Source organism: Hydra vulgaris, chromosome 08 (assembly GCF_038396675.1).
Source record: "Hydra vulgaris chromosome 08, alternate assembly HydraT2T_AEP".
Taxonomy (NCBI): Eukaryota; Metazoa; Cnidaria; class Hydrozoa; order Anthoathecata; family Hydridae; genus Hydra; species Hydra vulgaris.
This window is the reverse complement of record NC_088927.1, coordinates 30,455,212-30,479,939: the sequence shown is the minus strand read 5'-3', so window position 1 is coordinate 30,479,939 and position 24,728 is coordinate 30,455,212. Positions and strand designations below refer to the sequence as shown.

General features: G+C 31.4%; 1 protein-coding gene across 1 annotated transcript in view; it reads right to left on the bottom strand.

The window, feature by feature from the left end:
• Window positions 1-600: 600 nt before the first annotated feature.
• Window positions 601-24,728, bottom strand: part of LOC100209150 (hemicentin-1) — a 52,385-nt gene continuing 28,257 nt past the window's right edge. Inside the window, exons 2-8 of the mRNA XM_065803396.1 lie at window positions 24,360-24,548; window positions 24,180-24,247; window positions 18,139-18,517; window positions 17,733-17,966; window positions 3,622-3,924; window positions 3,218-3,463; window positions 601-1,369 (exon numbers count right to left, since the gene is read on the bottom strand). Coding sequence (XP_065659468.1) covers window positions 1,110-1,369; window positions 3,218-3,463; window positions 3,622-3,924; window positions 17,733-17,966; window positions 18,139-18,517; window positions 24,180-24,247; window positions 24,360-24,548 — 1,679 coding nt within the window. The 3' untranslated portion in view covers window positions 601-1,109. The remainder of the gene's footprint in view (window positions 1,370-3,217; window positions 3,464-3,621; window positions 3,925-17,732; window positions 17,967-18,138; window positions 18,518-24,179; window positions 24,248-24,359; window positions 24,549-24,728) is intronic.

Genomic DNA, 24,728 nt, shown 5'->3' with positions numbered 1-24,728 from the left:
GCTAGATATTGTTTACATTAGACAACATTGATTAGGGACCTCTCCTAATTGGAATTTTGAAGATTTCCTATTTCTTCCGCATCCAATCTCTCCATTCTCCCCTATTATATTAATTCTTTTTTTAAATTGTTTTTGTTTTTTCTTTTGACGATCAAAAAAAAATTGATAATAAATAAATCAAGCTATATTGTAAAACTCGATTCATATCTTTTTCTTGTTTATCGTTCCAATCAAATATCAAATCAATATTTTTAGGTAAAAAATTATTCAAAAAATAATTTCATAAACTGAGTAGTTTATTGGCGTTCTAAAAATTTCAGCGCAATTGAACGTGTAGAAAGGTAAGATCGATGACAATAAATAAATCTTTCAAATAAAGAGACTGGAACTGAAGTGAGCATATAAAAATGTCTTGAAATAACATTTAGACACTTTCGTGATGCAATATTTTTGAGCGCATGTATCAAATATATTAAACAAAAACTTACAATATCTTAATTTAGAAGAATCATAGGCCAAACTTATCTAAAATTACATCAAAACGTTCTAAAACCTGTTATTATTTATATTAAATTGTGAATAATGACAATGAAATGAGCGTTTTGTGTAGAAAATAGATTTATATATTTTATGTTATATTTTTAACACTCAAATTTATATTAACAGATATTTTAATAACAGATTTAAACAAATTATAAAATTTTTATGATTTTGACTCGTAAAAAAATTACTTTTTTATTAAATAAAAAAAAGTAAAAAAATAGTTACTGGAAATTATAACTGAAATAGTATATGAAAATTATTATTTCTTTATATAAAAACCTAAATAAAGATAAAAATCTTATCTGAAGCTCTTACCCAGCTAGCATTTTGTCCTAAAAAGACGTCTTATGAACGTTCAAAAGACGTCTTTTTTAGGACCAAAGACGGCTGGGTAATTACAACTAATAATTTGGCACAAAAAATTATTGTATCATAAAAAAAGCACAAAATCCTATCATAAAGAAAGATATAATATGACAAAAAAACAAAATAAAAAACAACAAAGTTTTTTTCAACACAAAATGACAAATGAATGATTCTTTAATTTAATGAGAAATGTTTTTTTTTTAATTAAAATAAAAAACTTCCATTTCACGAATTCCTACAGGTGTCATTGAACCTAGTAAAAAAAGACTTTTGACTTTTACTGAATTATCATATGGCGATTCTTCAAAGGTAAACTGCTCAAAACCAAAACAAGGGAATATTCTTCCATATCTTGAGTATTTTGAACAAAGTTTTGTGTTGCCAAGATCTTTGATCTTCAATTCATTGTCAGGATAAGTAGTAAACACAAATGTTTTGTTGCTTGAAGAATATTGCACATCTAAATTTATAAAAGCTGAATAGATAATATTTAATGCCATTATTTTTACAATATTTCTATCTTTATCTTTTTTGCATTTAGTTTATTTTTATCAACGTAGTATAGGAGAAGATTGCCTAAGTTGAGCATGTTAACAATGCCATGCTTTTTTAAGTTGAGCATGTTAACATTGTCATGCTTTTTTGTCTAGAAGAGAAAGGGTATCATTAGAAGAACCAGCTCAAATATGACAACAGTATTCCATACAGGGACGAATAGGAGATTTGTAGAGGTAAATTAAATCAGGAGAGAGAAAATGGCAAGCACAATAAAGAGAAGAAACCTTAGCAGATGCTAATTTAGCAATCGATTGCATATATGATTTCGATGAAAGGTCAGTAGTAAACAATAATCCAAGAAGATATAAAAAAGACGATTCAGTGAGAGAGTTGCCATTCATTAATATAGGAATGTCGACAGTACTGCAATAGTTGTTTAAAGGATAGAACCTTCAGGTATCCAATAAGTTATTGGAAATAAAGAAGAGTGTTTGCCTTCGAGGATGACTTTATTAAAACGGTTATAAAGAAACGATTTGATAATCTCAAAAACTTTCCCAGACACACCATATGAAACAAGCTTATGGAAAAGACTAGTGCCAAACTTTGTCAAAAATTTTAGCATACTGGTCTTTTGCCTTTGATATGCCAAGAGCAATAGCCCTAGCTTCTCTGTCTCCATCTAATGCACAATAAAATCTTTCAGTCACAGCAGCTAGCAAGAAAATCGAAAACCAAATTGATTGTCTGACAGAAAGTTATTTGACTTAAGATAGAATGTTAAAAATTTGTTGATCAAAGACCTTGCTAATAACAGAAAGAAGACTGATCAGACGATAATTGGAGGGGATAATTTGGATAATATTCACCGGGAGTTTTTAAAAATTGCAACAACAGATGCCATTTTCCAACAGACAGGAAAACAAGTCTCAGCCAAGTCGGTCAAGCACTTATTAAATAGTTTATAGAGAATTGAAGAGAGTTCTGGAGTACAATTTGTAAGACTATGACAGGAATGTTGTCTGAACTACAAGTCATAGAAGAGGTTAATCAAGATATGAATTTAGCAATGAAAGCTGGAGTGATTTGAATGTCTAACAATGGGTTAACCTGTTTAATTGGTATGGAAGGAAGAGAATAAACTTAAGATTCAAGAGTCGAATTAAAAGAAAAGTTCTTTACAAATAATTCTCCTTGGGAAAGGTAATGAAATCAGTTCCATGAATGAGAGATAGAATGTTAGACCTACCTTTGTTAACGACGCTGTTGAAGATTTTGAAAAAGTCTAGAGCCTAACTTTTGTTCTTTTGAAAATGATTACAATTAGATATAGCAGCTGCACAAGAAGGTGAAAACCATGGAGTAGAATGAGGCTTCACTAGGAACAGACGAGAAGGAAAAAAAGCTTCCATTCCTGATAGAAATTTTGTTGACACATGCAATGTCAAGCTTTCTATCAATCACAATGCAAACATGTCATTGATAGAAAAGCTTGACATGGCATTTTTGAATGATAAGAAATAAAAATAGGCAAAATAAAACATTTTGAAAAATTTTTCAAGGAAAAGAAAAAAAAAACTATAAGAAAAGTGAAAAAAGTCTGTAGATTTAATATGTGATAAAATAAGATAAAGAACCGTGTTTAATTTTTATTATTTACACAAAATTTAATTTATATTTTTAAGTATTTTTAAAGTTTCAACACTTATATTATATCATATTATACCATACTGAAGTGGTACTGATTTTGGATGCATTAACAACTTTTTATAACAAAAAAAAATTTTAAACTAAAAGATTTTCCACTTACTGCTCCAAGGAGTTTCTGTAAACCCTCCAAAGATATAGCTCTCATATCCCATTAATCTGACAATTAGTAAAGTATTTCTTTTAGAATAGCATGGTTGAAAATAACTCCAGACAGAATCCGAGTTATAATATACCATTTGACTCAATTGCATGCACCGATTCCATTCATTAATTGGAGCATTAACTTTTTTTAAAAAATCATACATTTTTTTAGTTGCTGTCATATTTGTTATCATGTTTGACTGCACTAGGAGTAAATAAATTGTATAGTATAAACAATAAATGAATTTATCGCTGAAAGTTATAAATAACTAAGTAATGGAAAATAATAATCAAATAAAGAAAACTTAGCATAATAATGCTTATTTAAAAATAATGTTAAAAAAATAATTAAAAAAGTAATACATGTAAAGTTTCGAACCACAGAAACTCTCTCAGCCGTCGATATCCCATCAGTAAATTCACATGAGTATATACCACTTTCAGTAACTTGTAATGAAATATTATAAAAACTTGGGTTCTTTGATTCACTGAAGTAAAGAGTTTTACCAGCAGCTAAGGATCTCCAACTTCCAGACATTTGGTTTGTCCTTCCAAATGCACCACACCACAAGGTATGAGGATAGCTAAAGACAACTAATTCTGGTGGAGGGCCATATGCAATTTTTAACGGTTTTGTTTTTAGCTGAACAATGCCAGTATCTGAACCTTTAAATTGGAGTTATTAATTATATAATTTTACATTGCTGTCATAGTTATTGTCAATATATGTACACTGAGAGTACATAAATCAACAAGAAGTTTTGGTTTGCATTTAAAAAAAGAAATTGTTTTAAAATTTTGTTTATCACCATATCCATTACAACTACATATGTTAAAAAGATAACATTAAAACTTTAAAAGCAATATATTTTTTGATAATATTATATTAAAACTTTGAAGGCAAGACTAAAAGTAAAATGTGATAAAAATAAGAAATCATAAAAATTTATAATAAATTACATCTGTAGTGCGGTTATTTGAGCACTTGCTTTAGAAGCGAGAAGTCTAGGATTCAACGTGAGTCATGGCATATTTTGTATGATCCATAAAGAATGAGGCATCGACGTTCAAGTTATATACTCTACCGCAGTGCTTTGTGTGGTCTTGCCACACAGGACCTTTAAACTTTAGGAACTTCAGGAAATATTTGTAGCAGAAAATGTTTTTAGATTTTTTCCGTAGATCACTTTTTAGTGTTTTAGAAATTTCAAAGTCCTTGGAACACCTTAAGTAAATTTCATAGACCATTGCAACATTTAAAGACTTTTTTTTCTGATATTGTTGAACAAGTTTTTTTAATTAGCAGATCCAAGGTAAATAAATAAATAAAAAATTTACTGCACCCAAATTCATCAATTATAAAAGTAAATTGCCAAAATAAATATAATAACATTAAATGCACTAATGGAATGCAATTAAAAATGCTAGCATTAGAATAACATTAAAAGTTCTCACACTAGAGCAGGGTTGCAAAAAATCATTTTTTTTTTTTTAAAAACAAAAAAAACAAAAACCATAGTTTTTTTGGTTTAAACTCCTTTTTTTTATTAAAAAAAAACAACCATGTTTAGTCAACTTTTCCAAATAAAAAAAAGTATTAGTCATTTGACTTAAGTAAATTATATTTTCTATTAACATAGCTGCTGTAGTTCATCAACCAATACATCATTATCTAATGTTCTAAAAATAATAATAAGCTTGCTGCTTTTTCTACTTCCATTTTGTTACTTAACTTAAAATGAACAAGTCCAAAAGTTGAAAAAATTCTTTGAATTCCAGCACTAGAAGCTGGTGCGTTTAACAAACCTTCAATATCCATGATAATGTTGCAGGCCAAAGATTTTAGAGACTTTTCACCATTCTGTGATACATTTTTTAAAACAGATTCACTGTACATTATGCTTTCATCAAATGGAGCAGATTTGGCTTTTAACTTGAATATTATTGGTAACAAAGTTCTAAAGCTCTTTATCTCATTGGTCATTTAGGTCATTGCAGCTTCATTTTTACTTTTAAAAAGATTAGGTCCAAAGTATCTAGGATCTAGCGTGTTTGCAAGGAAATGAGTATTATTGAAAGTCTGAAGATATCTAGTTTCCAATATTTTTTTTTCAGTTGATAAAAATGATAACATATTTATCAACAAAAATTTCAACAGTGTCACTAATTTTTGTTTGATCTCTTTGCAACATATCCAGAGCATTGTCAGTCACAAAGCTTTTTACTGTGCATCCAAATTTATGAGTTCAGATTCTATTGCTTCTCTTACCAATTATGTAAGATATTGTGGGAATGACCAGAAGTATTGATGTTTCTAATAAAATATTGATATTATCTGCAATTATAGCGACACAAATTATTGGTTTGTTATGCACATTACTCCATCCATCTAAAGTCATTGCTACAATTTTCCCATTCAATACATTACTTTTTTCAATTTCTGCTGGGTAAACCTTATCAAATATTGCTCCTCCAATTTGAGTTTTATTAGGTAGAGTGTAACCAGGATGAAGCATATTATTAAAATTTTTAATCTTTCTCTTTTTCGCTTGTTTGTATCAAAAACTTATCTATTTAGGACCCTGCGAATCAATTCACAAATCAAGTGTGTCTTCGATTTGAAATTCGAAAAAATTGATTCGAGTTTTTCGAATCACTATTTATGTTCTGACTGTTGTTATTTTTTCAAATATCCAACGCTAAGATGCTATCAAAATGTTTTTATTTATCTCAGAGTAAAGTAATTGTTATCAGAATAAAGTTATCGAAAGTAATTGTAATACTGCTTCCTAACAACTGCTGAAAAAAAAATCCAGGAATAAAAAAAATTTTAAGTAAAGTTTTTGGAAAATTTTTTTTTTGGAAAAAAGATGTTTAAACTTGGATTTCCTCATACTACTGATTCGATTCATGATTCCATTCGATTCGCGTATTAAGACTCAATTCGATTTGAGATTCAGTTTGAAAACTAAAAATGCCGATTTGCAGAGCCCTACCTTTTTTCAAACATTTACCAACTGAAGTTGAACTGGACTAAGACCTTTTCATTTTATATTTTTGTAATGTTGATGATGAATTACCTGAAATTGAAAATGCAGATTATAAAAATTTATTATATGGATACATTAGACTCTAATGCATCTTTTAATAAATTTTCCATATTTTTTCATGTATCCATATAATAAATTTTTCTTAAAATTTAAACTTTTAGATTGGTAATTTAAAAATATATATGTTTGCATTACTCCAAATTACTCTAATGATTAGAGTAATTTGGAGTAATACAAACATATATATTTTTAAATTACCAATCTAAAAGTTTAAATTTTAAGAAAAATAAATAATTTATAATCAGGATGTAGTAATTTAATTAATTACCTTTCAAAGGTTGTTGATCTTCTATTGACTCAATAACTTCAAAGGGTTGAGACTAATTGCATTTCTCTAGATGTTCATGCGTCCTTTGAACTTGACTTTCCATTCCTTTTCTGCATGCATTACAAACTGCTCTACAGCCCTTTCTTTCTGGAACAGTAACTTATGAATATTTTAACTAAATCATATCACACTTGTGCCCAGTGTTTTGAGACATTTTGAAATATCAGTAAATTTTTTTTTTTTTTTTTTAATTCACCTCCTTAAGGTCAAAAAGGCCACTACAGACAAGGAGGCTACTTATTTGTGGTATTACCCTCTCTCAACTCTATAACTCCGAAACACGAACCTTGATGAACAAGGCCGCTGTGTGGAGAAAAGAGTTGAGCGCAGTACTACCAAGGATGTGGTGGGGATCAAACATGTAACCTCTCGCTTATGAAGTGAGCGCTCTACCACTACACCACTACCGCATTTTATTAGTTAAACTTTTCCTAAACACATACCCACATACATACAAGGAATAACCCTAATCTGTTTTGGTACCGCTGGAGCAGTACCCAAAAATTTTTCTTTTTTTTTCTTTTGCTTTTTTATTAAAAGTAGGAAAAAAAGTTTCAGTTTCAAATGCTGTAGTAAATAACTGATTTTTTGTTTATTTTAGCTAGCTCATCTTTTCTAACTTGTTTAACAAAGAACATAAAGAGGAAGGGGAGAGCACTTCCTTTCACACTTTGTCAAAAAAGGATGGTGTCCCCAATGTATTGACTTCTTGGGTCAATACATGGGTTTTGCTTTTGTCTCGGTTTTTATGACTAGGCAACTTATTCTATTATATCCTATTGGTAGCTCTCAAAGAGGTTGATTCCATCAACAGCTAAAAAATATCAAAGTATTAACAGTGCCATGTTGCGCATAGATGGTGTTCCTGTTTGTGTACTGAGTACTATCTATGCTTTGAGTCAAGTTCTTTAACAAATTTAAAAATGAATAAAGTACCAAAAACTATAAAACAAAAACAATCGTCACCATTAAGTTCTCTAGGCCTATCATTCACTAATATTTGTGATCTTCGAAATAACTTTTCTTCTGCTCAGGCTTATCGCAAAGTTTACCAGACCTACTTGCTCTTTGTGAGACTAATTTGAGTTCAGCTCATCTCATCTTGTGGTCTTAGTCTTGATGGTTATCTTCCTTTAATTCGTAAAAACCCCAATAGTCACATGCTTGGTCTGGGCATTTACATTTGTAAGAATTAACTCATTTGTCGGAAAACTAGGTTTAAATCCACAGACTATTCTTTTATGTGCTCCTGCTTAGCACCACTTCACTCGATTGTCTTTCTATTTGTTCTACATTGCTTTCCTTCATCTCAAGACTGAACTCTTTTTGATGTTATTTCTGATCAAATTGACCAGGCTCTCTTCTTTATTTATCAGCCAATATTGTTGTTGTTGTTGACTTTAATGCTCATCACACTGAATGGCTTGGCTCTAGTGTCAGTGACTCTGCAGTCCACAACTTTTGCCTTTATTAATCACTAACTCAAATAGTCAACTTTACAACTCACTTTCCAGATGACCTGAATCATTTATCTTGTCTACTCGAATTATGTCTTGTTTCTGATCCTAGCCAGTGCTCAATTACTCCACATTCACCCTTAGGTGCTTCTGATCACAGTTTGATCTCTCTAAAACTATAATTGTATTCTTCTTCGTCATCTGAATCCCCCTTTCATCATACCTCTTACAACTATCTTAAAGCTGACTGGGACTTTTTCCGTGATTCTCTTGGGTAGAAATATTTTGACTTCCTATTGAAAAATGTGCTTCTTATATAACTTCGTGGATTAAGGCTGGCATGGAATCTTTTATTCCCTCTCAACAATTCCAGGTCAAGCCTAACTCTTCTCCATGGTTTTCTTCACATTGTGCTGCTGCAATTTCCAATCGAAACTGTTAATTCCATAACTATCAGCAAAACAATTCTCCAGAAAACAGATGTCTATTCATTACTACTAGAAACCATTTTGAAAAGGTTTTGTCTAACGCCAAAGCCCGCTATTCTCAGGTCATGAAATCTCGTATTTCATCACAAAAATTAGGCTCTTGTGACTTCTGGAGAATCTTTAATAGTATCAATAATAAGGGCAAATCTGTAAATCCACCTCTTTTATATGGTTCAGACTTTGTCACCTCACCTAAAGACAAAGCTGAAATATTTGCTAAGAACTTTTAATCAATATCATCTCTTGATTCCATTAGTTGCATTCTACAATACACTTGTCAAACAGATTGATCCATTGCTTGACATTCGTATCACTCCAGCTTCTGTATCTAAAGTGATTTCCTGCTTAGACTCTTCTACAGCTTGTGGCCCAGACAACATACCTGTTACACTCTTGCAGAAGTGTTCTCCGGAGCTGTCATCCATACTTTCAAAACTATTCTTGTATTATACAGAGCCTTGTTTTCCAGCCTGCTGGAAAGCGGCATCTGTTGACCGTATTTTCAAAAATTAACAAACACTTAATCTCTTATCTTGAATCTAATAACTTACTTTCTGATCATCAATATAGATTTCAATCTTCTCGTTCTACAGCTGATTTGCTAACAGTAATAACCCATATGTTTTATGGCGCATTAGATAAAGGTGGAGAGGTTAAGGCAATCGTTCTTGACATTTCTGAAGCTTTTATTAAAGTTTGGCATGCTGGTCTTCTCCATAAGCTTTCTTCCTATGGTGTATCTAGTAACATCTTTAAGATTATTGAATCCTTTCTTTCCAATCGTAGTATAAAAGTTGTCCTCGATAGACAGCACTCTTCTTCTTATTCTGTAACTTAAGGGATTCCTCAAGGTTCTATCCTTAGCTCTATACTTTTTTTAATTTACATTAATAATATTCATATTATTATACATCTAAGGTGGCATTGTTTGCTGATGATACTACCATTTATTCTTGTCGTGATAAGAAACCAATACCCTCTGATTGTTTAGAGGAGGCATTTGAGCTTGAAAAGGATCTCACTTCTGCTACAGCATGGGGCTCACAGTGGCTGGTGAACTTCAATTCAGATAAATCTCAATATTTTTTTAGCCAATCATTTTAGCAATAATTTAGATCTTCCTATTTTTATGAACAATAATGTATTCGATGAGTCATCTACCCTTCATCTACTAGGATTAACTCTTACTTCCGATCTTTCTTGGAAATCATATATCAAATCCATTGCAAAACTAGCATCTGCTAATATTGCATCTTTTTATTGAGCTCAACACTTTATTACTCCACATTCTGTTCTCTATCTATATAAATCTCAAATCGGCCTTGTATGGAATACTGTTGCCATATCTGGAGCGGATCTTCTAATCATGCCCTTTCTCTTTTAGACAAGGTACAAAAACGCCTTGCAAACATAGTTGGACCTGCTCTTGCAGCCAACCTCTAACCATTATCACATCGTCATAATGTTGCTTCTCTTTCTTTTTTCTACAAATACTGTAATGGGCACTGCTCTAAAGAGCTAGCGTCTCTTGTGCCATTTAATAAAATTCATTTTCATGTTACTCGTCATTCAATTAAGTCTCATCTTTTTTCTGTGACTGTTTCAAAGTGCTCCAAAATCTCTTATTTGCCTAGTTTTTTCCTTGAACATCAGTCCTTTGGAACTCGCTACCTTCCTCTTGCTTTCCTGATTCAAATAATTTGCAATCCTTTAAGCCGTCTGTTATTCGTTATCTTGCTCTACCATCTTCATCTTTACTCTTCCAGTAACTTCCAATATATATATATATATATATATATATATATATATATATATATATATATATATATATATATATATATATATATATATATATATATATATATATATATATATATATATATATATATATATATATATATATATATACTCTAAATATATATACATTTAAAAAGCTAATAGGCATTGCCAAATAAATAACATACATTAAATTCAATGTATATAAGAAATTAATTTTCAGAAGCATCATTATGATTATAACACCTTTATGCTTTTAAATAAGTGCATTCACATTTACATGAGAGTATTTACATGAAAGATATTATTCTATTTGTAAACACAACCCTGGTTTATTTTCCAGCAGAAAATTTAAAGTTGTTTGTCTTGTTTAACAAGTTGTTTAAAAAAATTGATATTTTTTCAATTGGTTTAAACCATTTGGTTTAAACCTTTCAACCCTACACTTAAGTAAATGGTGGTTATTTAAGCATTAAATAGAAAAATTAGAACTTAAAGATGGAACCTCAAGGATACGAAATGCAAACAAAAAATCTTATTCAAAAAAGAATAGAAAATTCAAAGGTAAAAATATAATGAATTAAAACAGAAGAACTTGGAAACAATTTTTGCCAAACTTTAACTGACACCATTATGTTATTTAATAAAAAACTATTTTTATTCTATGACTGTAATGTCTTCTTTTTTGACGGTTTGATTTATGTAATTTTGTAACAATTTTTTATGTTTTTGCTGATGCTAACCGCTATAGGTCAGCAAAATATTGTAAACAATTAATTGAATCCAAATATATTTAAAACAAAACAAACTGCGCACAAACAAAAAAGTTTATACGCAGTCTTCTTAATCAAATTCAATATAAAAAAACTAGAATCAAGCCTTACTGATGGGTAGAAAAAAAAAAAAAAAAAAAAAAAATGTTTTGAAAACATAAAATCACACGCATCTACTGACAAGTTTTAAAACACATCAGTTGATCTATGTTATCCTATGTGATTTGTTCATTTTAAAACCTTTTTTTGTTGTTGCTGTTTTTTAATTTTATATAAAAAGCGAGCTGAATTTCTTCAATGTATAAATGGAATTATAACTTCTCAGATCAGGGGCTATTCCAGGAAAAGTATTTGGGTGGCAGTACCCCCTATCATGGAAAAATTTAGTGGAAATATTGCCCAATGTCAAGGCGACAAAAAAAAAGATTCACCAAAGCTCCTCAATTTTTATTGATCATCACAATCAATGATCATCATGATCATGATTATCATGATCATAATCATCATCATCATTGTCATTATCATCATTATTATTGTCATCACCATCATCATCATCATCATCATCATCATCATCATCATCATCATCATCATCATCATCATCATCATCATCATCATCATCATCATCATCATCATCATCATCATCATCATCATCATCATCATCATCATCATCATCAGCAGCAGCAGCAGCAGCAGCAGGCTTTAGCCTTCCTCTTTTATGTTGTTTCTTTAATCATGGTCAATGCTCAAACGAGCTATCATCTCTATTACAATAAACTAAAACTTATTCTTGCTTGTCTTCTTATTCAACAAGTTGCATCCTTTTACTGTTCCTATTTATTAAATATTGCCATAAATTTATATGCCAGAATTTAATAAATAGTAAATGTAAGTATAAAATTATAATATATAAAGAATTATAAACTTATTTTTAGCCCCGGCTTTCACTCCCTGCTAAATCTTACAATTTTGCCGGGGCCAGGGCCGACTTTGCAAAAAGTCTCATTTTTAGCAGGGGCTGGAGCTCCGGTTGTTTACTAAACCCTGTATGGAAAAAATGATTACTGCATGTAGTTGGGATCTTTTTTTGAACTTTTTTATAATTTATAGTTTACATTAAAGTTGTAATTTGAATAAAATTTATTTAGGGATGTACCGGAATTCCTGAACGAAATTCCGGTACATCCAGTTCCAGCCAGAATTTAAAATATCAAATCTGGTACACCCCTATAAATAACACAGTTTTTAATTTTTTAATCAAAACCGACATAATATAGGACTGATAACTCTTAAGCAATACTTTCAGGGAATAAAAAATTTTATTACATAAACATATACATATATATCGGTTGCTACTGTGGTTTACTCTCTTCCAGCCTGTTTCCTCAAGAAAACACTTACAGCTTAAGAAAGGTTCAATTCTAATTAGAGCCTTGTAACATGAAACCACTAATCATAAGTAGATGTTTATAAAAAAAAAATTTATCAAGTGTCAAACATAAAATAAAAAAATTAGAAAAAAAACCAACAAAGAAGCTCAATAGACAGTCTAACAAAAAGTCAAAAGTGTATTTAGAAAAGACTGCACATTTAACTGTGTCTCTATATTTTACTCTATAATATGTAACAGGCTTGCAGAGCCCAAGCCAGAGCAGGAGCCGATGATCCAATAATTTATGCAGGAGCCGGAGCCGAGAAAAACTAGTGGATCCCGGCTCTCAAAAAAATTTTGAACTGAACAACTTTTTTTTTTTTTTAAATTTTAGATTAATTTTTGAGACATTTTTTTGGCGACCTCTGCACTTCATTCAAGAAACTTAAAACTCAAAATTCTCTGAGTCTCTAACAAATCATTTCATATACAATAAAATGACTCACAAGTTTAGTCTAAAATGCCATCTCGAAAAAATGGCTGCCACCATATATTTGCTTATATTGTATTTTTAAATTCTTATTCTTGTGAAATGAATGAGGTGCCATATTTATTCTTATCTTTGTCATTTTTTTTTTCATTTCAAAATTATTCAATGACCCAAAAATAATCTTGTATTTTTTTTCTTCTCCTGTTTAGATAAAGTTGAATATATATTTGGAATTTTTCCGCGATTTCTGTTATTTGTAAATTGCAACCTTAGTGATAACGTAGAAGACGAGAGGTTATATGAAAAACTGAAATGGTTTGCTTATCGCGAAGAGGACAACGTGTTTTTTTGTCAAATTAACATTAGTGTAGAGGAGGAAGTCGGCAAACTTTGAGGTGCAACATGCAAAATGCAGTACGAGGGAAAAGAGAAACGGAAAAAAAAACCCACCGCCACCATGAAATGCCATTTTGTCAATAAACATTCAACACTTTTGACAAAAATTGTTGAGACAAGAGAGCAGAAACTGAAGAAAGAGAAGGTTGAAAAGGAAAAGAAACGCACCTCATCCGCTTTTGGAGGAAATCCGGGTTAGACTAGTGAGACGAGAAAAGTACAAGCACCCATCGATCGCTTTCTCAACAAAGTTACCATCACAATTTCGAAAGAGGACTTCAAGAAAGGCATGAACATGATGATTCTTCAAAACGGCGTTCCCTTTAACCTATTTAGCAGTGAAGGAATCAAGATTTTGACTGGCGATTTGGCAAAACATTTTGGGTTGAAAGTTAACCGGGATTCTGCTCGAAGTCAAATCATGGTTAAAAACCAATTTACAGGCAAAGCTGGTTTTTCTCAGAGTCGACGGAGCTTCAAGACATAATCGAAGCTTTCTTGGTGTCAATGTGCAGTACTTCATGGATAGAAATCACTCTTAAAACTTTGACAGCAGTTGACAATCATGCTAGACACAAGGCAAAAGAAATTCAGGAATCTCTTGAAGGCGTGCTGGAATTGTATGGCATCAGGAAAGAAAATATCCTCGGAATTACGGCTGATAACGGATCGAACATGGTGAAAATGGTTGGAGACTTTGGAAAGACAGATAAAGAAGATGACGTCACTGACGAGTCTGCTGAAGAACTTGCTGGTATCAAAATCGAAGAAAAACTTGAGGTTGAAATTAAAGGTGATCTGCCGGATGCTAATATCACTGACGACGTGTTTGAACAGCAGAGGCCTTATTTCAACGAAATATCGAAAAACATGAACACTGTTAATCTGCAACGTTGTGGTGCTCACACCTTGCAGCTGGCTGTTAAAGACGGCTTGGAAAAACGAAGCATTAAGTCTCTGGTTGGCAAAACTCGAGATGTTGGAAAAGCTTGTCAAACGTCAAAAGCAAATGAATTTTGCAAACAACATAAAACTAAAAAGGTACATACAATATAATAGCAAATCGCAATAAATGAAAATGTTTAAATGAATATTACTAAGAATTTGAACTTGAATTTGAATTTAACATTTGTCAATTATGCGTTTTCGAATGTTGAAAACATTCAAATTTAAAAAAAGTTATTCAAATTTCTCAAATTTACAGGTTGCAATAATCGACAAATCAACCAGATGGTCCAGTACATTCAACATGCTCAACCGACTTCTTGAGGTGCGTGATTTCCTGAATGCACTGGAAGCGGAATTTAAAACCCGTAACTTTATACTTCTAAATTACAAGTGGAAGCAAATAGAGGAACAAAAATCCTCGAGAAACCGGCAGTCGTAACTCAACAATTCCAGAGTAAGGATCTCAAACCTGGGAACTTTATTTACATTTGGGAAATTCTAAAGGAGGAGCTAGTTTCTGGTGAATTCAAGACATCTGATGTTGGGAAGAATATCAGGGATTCAATGGTGCATCGGGAATCACTTTTGTTCGATAATCCCTTTTTTTGTGCTGCTGTCTTTGTAGATGTTCAATATTAATGCCTTCTTGGAGAAGAGCAACAGGTTTTAATCTCAGTTTTTGATCTATTATTTTTTTAAACGAAAATTGGAATTTGAAGTTACGTACTTTTTATGAAATTCAAAATACTGTTTCATTTAACTTTTCTTTTTGACATTCTACTTTCCTCACTGCAAGAATATGATAGATTATAATTTGTTTGAAATTTAAAAACATTAAAAATGCTTTACAATATTTCAGTTGATTGCTGAAGACACTCAAAAAGCTCAATGAGCAAAAGAAGTTCAAAATCGAGGGGAGTGGAATTGGTTGTCATGGAAATGACTCTAGCAAGAGTACTGGAAGTGGTTTGGAAAATGAAGAGGAATCCGAGGAAATGAGTCCCAGAAAAAGGATGCGAATTCGAATGGTACGTGCTCGGAAGCAAAAAAGCGAGCAGTGCAACCAAGACGTTGTTAGTCATAAAGGATTGGAGGAAAAAGAATTCCGAGAGGCTATTCAAAGTTTGCCAAAGCTTGCTCAACAGATCATGAAGAAAAAGGATGATGGAAATTCGAAGTGTGAAACTGTTTTGGACGAAATAAAGCTGTTTCCCGAGTTGATCCAGAAAGCATGCCAGATTGCTTCTGCTCTTCTTATGACGCAAGTCAGCGTGGAGCGGGTGTTTTCTGGCCTAAAATTTCTGACTCAGGACCAAAGAAGTCATATGGAATCAGATTTGATTGATAGCATGGTTTTTCTTCGAATGAATAAAGAGTACATTTGACTTTTGAGTGTGTATTGACAGAATAAAAAATGAGAAAACGTTTTGAATTTGGAATTTGATGCTAAAAAAGTTTGTTGAAATAATTTTGTGGAAATGACCAGGCAAAGGCATAAATTTGCAGGTACGAAATGAAAGGGTATATGAAAGGGACTGATTCTTCAAAAAAATGTAATAGTATATTTTTCATTCATTAAAAAATTTATGAATAGACGGTAAGGTATACTTTTAAATCTTATTCTTCTATTGACGTTATGAGGAGCTGGAGCCGAATTTTTGCTGGGAGCCGGAGCGGAGCCGTGAAAAAAATTGGGCGGCTCCACAAGCCTTATATGTAATACCAGAAATGTTTTTGGAAGTTTAAAGCTTTGGCATTATCTTAGTCTTGGACTTGAACCGGTGTTTTACTTTATACAAAGAAAAGCACAGTGGCTATTTTTATATTAACTATGTTTTACTTTGCGCTCCCAATGGTAAAAGTAAAGCAATGGTTACCTGGTTTTCTTAAATATTTTGTTTTAGGTGCACCAAGAAGACCTAAGGACCTTGTCACAGAGCACCTCTGGTTCTTTTGCTTCTAAACCATAGCTATGCTTTACCAAACCATATATTTAACTATGCAAAGATTTAAGATTTTATATTTGTCAAATAACAACATGTTTATAAAATACGAATAGGGGAGAGTAGGGCACCATGATACACTTGGATTTTGCTTTGTGAAATATTTTTAAATAGGCCTTTTTTTAATTTGTAGAACAAATTTATATCTACAAAAATAAATCTATTAATTACCAAATATAATATTACAAGACTGTTAAAAGGAAAATTTGAATTTTGTATCGAAGTACCCCTGAGAACCACCCATGAGGTACCAAACTATGAGCATCATTAAAAAAGTAAATAAAAAGTATAAAACTTAGAGAGAAGGCAGACTTAAAAAACACAAAAAATTAATAATTATAACCTAAATAGTACATCCAATGTTCCAAATCAAATTTCAAAAATCCAGATAATATATATTATATTGTATAACAATATATATATACATATATATATATATATATATATATATATATATATATATATATATATATATATATATATATATATATATATATATATATATATATATGTATATATATATATATATATATATATATATATTTATATATATATGTATATACTTTTATAAAATATATATATATATATATATATATATATATATAACAATATAATATTGTTATAACAATACAATATATTGTATAACAATATAATATTGTTTCAAATGTCAATCTTAAGCATCAATGAGTAATGGCTTTGTATCAAAATTGGATCTCCTAGTATTATATTTAAATAAATCTCTTAAAAATAGACAGTAATGAAGTAATTGTTTTTAGAATTTTTATGACACAATTGAGTTTCTACTATTATTATCACTATTTTACAGTTTTATAGCCCCCCGCAAATGGTGTATTAAGTTATCCCATACTTTCAAATAGAAAAAATTTGCTTTATTTTTAGTATCAACTTGTTTAATAAAGAAAAGAGCCTATAGGTTGTAGTTTACAAAATAATGTTACTTATTTATAGACACATTGAATAGCATACCTTAAAACATAGCAAACTTAAAAACTCATAAATTACTTTGTCATAAAAAACAAAAATTCGACCCCACGCAGGTCTAATAATATCCAATGGTTTTTTTCAGAGCATAGCTCTAGTAGTAACTGTTTTAATATATGAAAGAGGTTGTCACAACTCTTAAGATACCTCCACAACTCTTGAAAGTGGTTGTTACAAATCTTAAGATGCCTCCATATTTAAAATATTTATTGTGGCCTTTGTATCATGGTGCTCCACTCTCCACTAATGAAAATGCAATCATCTGTTTTAAAATATTTTTAAATTAACTTCTGGCTTATTTTATAAAGTATCATTATTCACGTCTCTAAATTACCTAAATAATTTACTGCAGAGCAGACATAAAACCCTTCGTCTTCTACATGGACATCTATTATTGTAAAATCGCCAAATCCTGATTGAATTGATCTTGCTGTTGGTAGTTGCCCAAACCCTTTTTTCCAGAGAATTTTAGAAGTAGGATTACTAACAACATTGCATTTTGGAAACGTTGCATTTGATGCCAAATACACATAAATTATTGTGGATGAAAGTGAAACAGAAGGTTTTACTAAAAAAATTATTATAAAATACAGAAAGTTTATTACGCATAAAATTAAGATATTATTCTTAGTTATCCCAGATATCTTTTTATTTTTAAATTCAAACAATAATAGCATTTTTAAATTGGATAAAAAAATTGCATTCAAAGATGAAAAGAAAAATATTTTATATCAACCTACTATGAACATTGAGCAAGCCAGTCATTTCTATTTGACCCAAAATACTTTTTCCTCTACATGAAACATTTCCATGATTTTTAAAATTGACATTTGATACAGTCAAGTAACTGATTACTTCGGATGAACTTTCAAACACTACATTTTTAATTTCATAATTAGTTCCTTTTAAAACCCAGTCTATGGATGGAATGGGATTACCAAAAAATTTACACATTAGAGTTTTATTTTCAGAAATTAGAACTGTTTTATCCAAATCAGCCTGTTTTAATTGCGGCTCAATTAAACTGAACCCTTTTTCACCTCTATCACCTTTTGGACCTCGAGGCCCAGGATCACCTTTTTTTCCATTTTTGCATTTAGCCAACTTCTTACTGTCACCCTTAATAAAAGTTAATAGTTTAAAACAATTTATAGAATTAGATAAGGTTATATATATATACATATATATATATAAATATTTACATATATATTTACATATATATATATATATATATATATATATATATATATATATATATATATATATATATATATATATATATGTATATATATATATATATATATATATATATATATATATATATATATATATATATATATATATATATATACTACTGTTCATAATTATTTGAATGGCATTATTTTTTAAAAAAAAGTTGTTTATTAATTTTTTCATTATTAAATAATTTCAAAGTATTTTGATTGCAATGCTTCAATAAAAATCATGACAATAAAAATGCTGAAGTGGGCAAAACTACATAGAAAATGGACCATCAATGACTGTAAACGTGGACCGACGTGTTAAAGTTTTAAATCTTTGGTTTCAAGATAAGATTAAAAAAAAATCATCGAATGAATGATAAAATATGATGTATTATTGACTGTAAAATATGGTGAATGTAGTGTTAAGGTGTGGTCAGGATTAGGTTGGAATGACACAGGTGACTTTGTAAAAATAGAGGGAGTAATGATAAAACCAGTTTACTTGTACACTTAAAAAATCAAGCTACTCTTTTGGAAAGATGTTTTAATGGAAAACCATTTAATTTTTTGGAAGAAAATGAATTAAAGCTTAAACCCAAAACATATTTTTCAAAAAGTTGTCTAAGCTATTTGACTGAGTTCAAGAACGATATTAATAAATGATTTAGGCTCCCCAATCACAAGAGCGCTCTCCTTTTGGATTTTTTTATTGGAGGTATTAAAATTAATGTCAAAAACTAATGCCTAATGGTGAATAAGATGTCAAAAAAACTTAGTCAGTGGCATAAAATTGACTTTGATAAATTAGATAAGTCGTTAAGTAGAATGAAAATAATATGTATGCTGGTATATGAATTATATATATATATATATATATATATATATATATATATATATATATATATATATATATATATATATATATATATATATATATATATATCTAACTTGGGAACATGTTAAATTAGTTGTAACATAAAACACAGCCTTCCAAAATTGAAGCTTAGTAAGACACGGACATAAAAGGACTTATCAAATTATTTCCCGTGGTAACTATAATTAAACATTATTCAGTGTTCACATAAACACTAAAATCATAGTTAGGTTTAGTCATCATAATTTACCAACAGTGTCAAATTTACACGGACAGTTATTTTAGCTTTTTTATTATTATTATTTTTTAACCTTGACTTTAGGCGTCTGACTTCATACTTATTAGTGTATATATATTTCACTTATTAGTGTATATATATTTCACTTATTAGTGTATATATATTTCAGTCAGATCAGGTTATCCTGCTACTGGTAACATGTAACCCAGTACAATCTGCTTCATGTCCTGCTGCCTTGTAGGATACGCCTTTTTAGGCAAAGGCTAGGAGATGCCAACTCCGACTTAAAACACCCCCTGCCTTGGGGCTCTTGGTTGAGTAAAGACTAGAGATGGTGTCTCGATAAAAATACTCATCTTGGGCAGATGTTAAATGCACCCGGCTACTGTCTTGTAGAAGGTTTCCTAGGCAAAAACTTAAAGGGTAAACAGATTCTATCTGTTGATCAGCCTCGCACCCCTCCTTCATCTATTAGGCTGGCGCAGATGTATTTTTATTACATTGTTTCCAGTTTAGGATGTTGAATGCTGGATCTTCTTGACACAATGCATGGGTTTTGCTTGTGGCTCTGTTTTTATGACTAGGCAACTCATTCTATTATCTCCTAATGAGGGTACAGCTCTAAAACTCATTTTTATGGTTCTGAGGCCGGCTGGTAGTCAGGTTTCCCGAACTCTGTGGTAGCTCTCAGAGAGGCTGATTTCATCAACAGCTGAAAAATAACAAAGTATTAACAGTGCCATGTTGCGCATGGATGGTGTCCCTGTTTGTTCTTTTGGTGTGCAGTACGGAGGCCACATTTGGAGCCCTTTGTTACGGCTTAGGGTTTATTAGTAATAATGAGGCATTTGATTGGGCTATTAAACAGTGTTCTGAGTACTATCTATGCTTTGAGTCAAGTTCTTCAATCAAATCTGAAAATGAATTAAGTACCAAAAACTATAACACACAAAAAACCATCATCATCACCAAGTTCTCTAAACCTATCATTCACTAATATTCGTAGTCTTCTAAGTAACTTTTCTTCTGTTGAGTCTTTTCTCTTGCAAAGTTCACCAGACCTACTTGCTCTTTGTGAGACTAATTTGAGTTCGGCTGTCTCATCTTGTGATCTTAGTGTTGATGGTTATCTTCCTCTAATTCGTAAAGACTCCAATAGTCACATGCTTAGCCTGGGCATTTACATTCGTAAGAATTCACCCATTTTTCGTGAAACTAGGTTTGAATCCACAGACTATTCTTTCATGTGCTTTCGTTTAGCACCACTTCACTCTATTGCCTTTCTCTTTGTTCTATATTGCTCTCCTTCACCTCAAGACTGCACTCTTTTTGATGTTATTTCTGATTGTATTGACCAAGCCCTCTTTCTTTATCCATCAGCTAATATAGTTGTTGTCGGTGATTTTAATGCTCACCACTCTGAATGGCTTGGCTCTAGTGTCAGTGACTCTGCAGGCATTAAATCCCACAATTTTTGCCTTTCTCAATCCCTAACTCAAATAGTCAACTTTTTAACTGGCTTTCCTGACAACCCGAATCATCTACCTTCTCTACTCGACTTTTATCTTGTTTCTGATCCTAGTCAGTGCTCAGTTTCTCCACTTTCACCTTTAGGTTCTTCTGATCATAGTTTGATCTCTCTAAAACTAATATCTCATACTTCTTCATCACCTGAATCCCCCTATTATCGAACCTCTTACAACTACAGTAAAGCTGACTGGGATTCTTTCCGTGATTTTCTTCGTGATGGCCCTTGGGTAGAAATCTTTCGTCTTCCGTTCGACAAATGTGCTTCTTACATAACTTCGTGGATTCAGGCTGGCATGGAATCTTTTATTCCCTCTCGACGATTCCAGGTCAAGCCTCACTCTCCTCCATGGTTTTTCTCACACTGTGCTGCTGCGATTGCCGATCGAAACCGTTACTTTCATATATATTAGCAAAACAATTCTCCAGAAAACAGACGTCTGTTTATTACTGCTAGAAATAATTGTAAAAAGGTTTTGTCTAACGCCAAAACCCGCTATTCTCAGGTCATGAAATCTCGTATCTCATCTCAAAATTTAGGCTCTCGTGACTTCTGGAGAATCTTTAATAATATCAATAATAAGGGCAAATCTTTAATTCCACCTCTCTTGTATGGTTCAGACTTTGTCACCTCACCTAAAGACAAAGCCGAATTGTTTGCTAAAAACTTGTCATCAATATCATCTCTTGATTCCACTAGTTGCGTTCTACCTGATATTGTCAACAAACAGGTCGATCCATTGTTTGACATTCATATCACTCCAGCATCTGTATCTAAAGTGATTTCCTGCCTGGACTCTTCTACAGCTTGTGGCCCTGACAACATACCTGTTATTGTCTTGCAGAAGTGTTCTCCGGAGCTGTCGTCTATACTTTCAAAACTATTCAACAAGTGCTTATCAGAGTCTTGTTTTCCAGCCTGCTGGAAAGCAGTATCTGTTATCCCTATCTTCAAAAATTCTGGAGAGCAATCTGATTCGTCTAACTACTGTCCCATAAGTCTTCTTCCTATTATAAGCAAGGTTTTTGAATCTTTAATTAACAATCACTTAATTTCTCAACTTGAATCTAATAACTTACTTTCTGACCATCAATATGGATTTCGATCGTCTCGTTCTACAGCTGATTTGCTAACAGTAATAACTGACATGTTTTTATCGTGCATTAGATAAAGGTGGAGAGGTTAAGGCCATCGCTCTTGACATTTCAAAAGCTTTTGATAAAGTTTGGCATGCTGGTCTTCTCCATAAGCTTTCTTCTTATGGTGTATCTGGCAACATCTTTAAGATCATTGAATCCTTCCTTTCAAATCGTAGCGTAAAAATTGTCCTCGATGGACAAAACTCTACTTATTTTGTAACTTCAGGGGTTCCTCAAGGTTCTATCCTTGACCCTATACTCTTTTTAAGTTACATTAATGAGCTTCCAGATATTTTCACATCTAAGGTGGCATTATTTGCTGATGATACTACCATTTATTCTTGTCGTGATAAGAAACCAACACCCTCTGGTTGCTTGGAGGGGGCATTTGAGCTTGTAAAGGATCTCATTTCTGGTACAGCATGGGGCTCACAATGGCTGGTGAACTTTAGTTCAGATAAAACTCAATTTTTTTCAGCCAATCGTTATCGCAATAATTTAGATCTTCCTATATTTATGAACGGTGATGTACTCGATGAGTCATCTACTCTTCATCTTCTAGGATTAACTCTTACTTCCAATCTTTCTTGAAAACCATATATCAAATCAGTTGCAAAATTAGCATCTGCTAAGGTTGCATCTCTCTATCGAGCTCGTCACTTTCCTACTTCGGATTCTATTCTCTATCTCTATAAATCTCAAATCTGGCCTTGTATGGAATACTGTTGCCACATCTGGGGCGGATCTTCTAATCATGCTCTTTCTCTTTTAGACAAGGTGCAAAAGCGCATTGCAAACATAGTTGGACATGCTCTAGCAGCCAACCTTCAACCATTATCACATTGTCGTAATGTTGCTTCTCTTTCTCTTTTCTACAAATACTATAATGGGCACTGCTCTAAAGAGCTAGCGTCTCTTGTGCCATCTACTAAAATTCATTCTCGTGTTACTCGTCATTCAATTAATTGTCATCCTTTTTCTGTGACTGTTCCTAAGTGCTCCAAAAACGCTTATTCGTCTAGTTTTTTTCCTCGAACATCAGTTCTTTGGAATTCGCTTCCTTCATCTAGCTTTCCTGATTCATATAATTTGCAATCTTTTAAGTCGTCCGTCAATCGTTATCTTGCTCTACAATCTTCATCTTTTCTTTTTCAGTAACTTCCAACTTTAATTATTGGCTGCTTGCAGCCTTGTTGGAAGCGAAGATTTAAAAAAACAAAAATATATTGATCTTTCTGTTGTTTGCATGACCAGGAACAGTATTTAATCACTCACAATTTGTTTTAAATTATTGTCATGTCCTGTAAGTGTTGCCAGTGCTTTCTCAACCCTGCAAAGAATTAAAAACAGGTTAATATCACTAATGACAGAAAAAAGTTGGATTGGCCTTTCTTAATGTGTAAAGAGAAATTCCATTAAATGTTGAAAACGCGATTGCAAAGTTGGCAAATTATAAGGTAGTATTTGCAATATAAGTTGTTAAAATAATCAACAAATGTAGGTTTTAAATACTTTTTTAATTGAACAACTAAATTCTCTAATTAGAGAATTAGAGAAAGATTAATCTTTCTCAAATAGTTGTGTTTCAATAAGTTTAAAATATCTCAAGATATTTTAACATTTTAGTAGACATTGCATGTTTTTTTTAAAAAGGGATTTAAACACCAAGAATTAATCACAAAAAACATTTTTTTAAATTTTTTTGAGGTTGCCCCCAATTTCAAAAATTTTTTTTCCTTTAAAACAACATCAAAAATGTGTAGCTGTATAAATGCTTACTTCGTTGTTCATAGGTTGTGCGTATGAGTTACTAGTTTCATTATTGGCATTCTCTGTAAGATTTTTAGCTAAGTAAAAAAATGAAAAGTAAGTAACAAAACCAGTTGTGGTTATCCTTTTTTTTAATAACTTTAATAAATCAACTAATTATTATTAACATCTAAAAAATATATCTTTTACTATCATATTGGCACCAAGTTCCAGATGGAATTGACTTTAGTGCTTCAGGTAACAAAGCACTAATTTTATCCAAAATAGAACGATTGATTTCATTTTTTATAACTAATGCAACTGCGTCTTCATCAGCTGATAAATCTCTTCTTAATCTATTACGATGGGAGCCAAGCTCATTTTGAATGTCTGATTGTGCTGGAAAGAAAAAGTGTTAATTGTGTAAATAAATTTTTAAAAATAATATTCTTGATAAATAATACCACAATTTATGAATGAATAAAATAATTAAAAATTTATTTAAATTTTTATTTATTTATTTTGTTTTTACTTTTGTTTTTATTTTTAAAGTTTTTATTTTAAAAACAAGACATATTT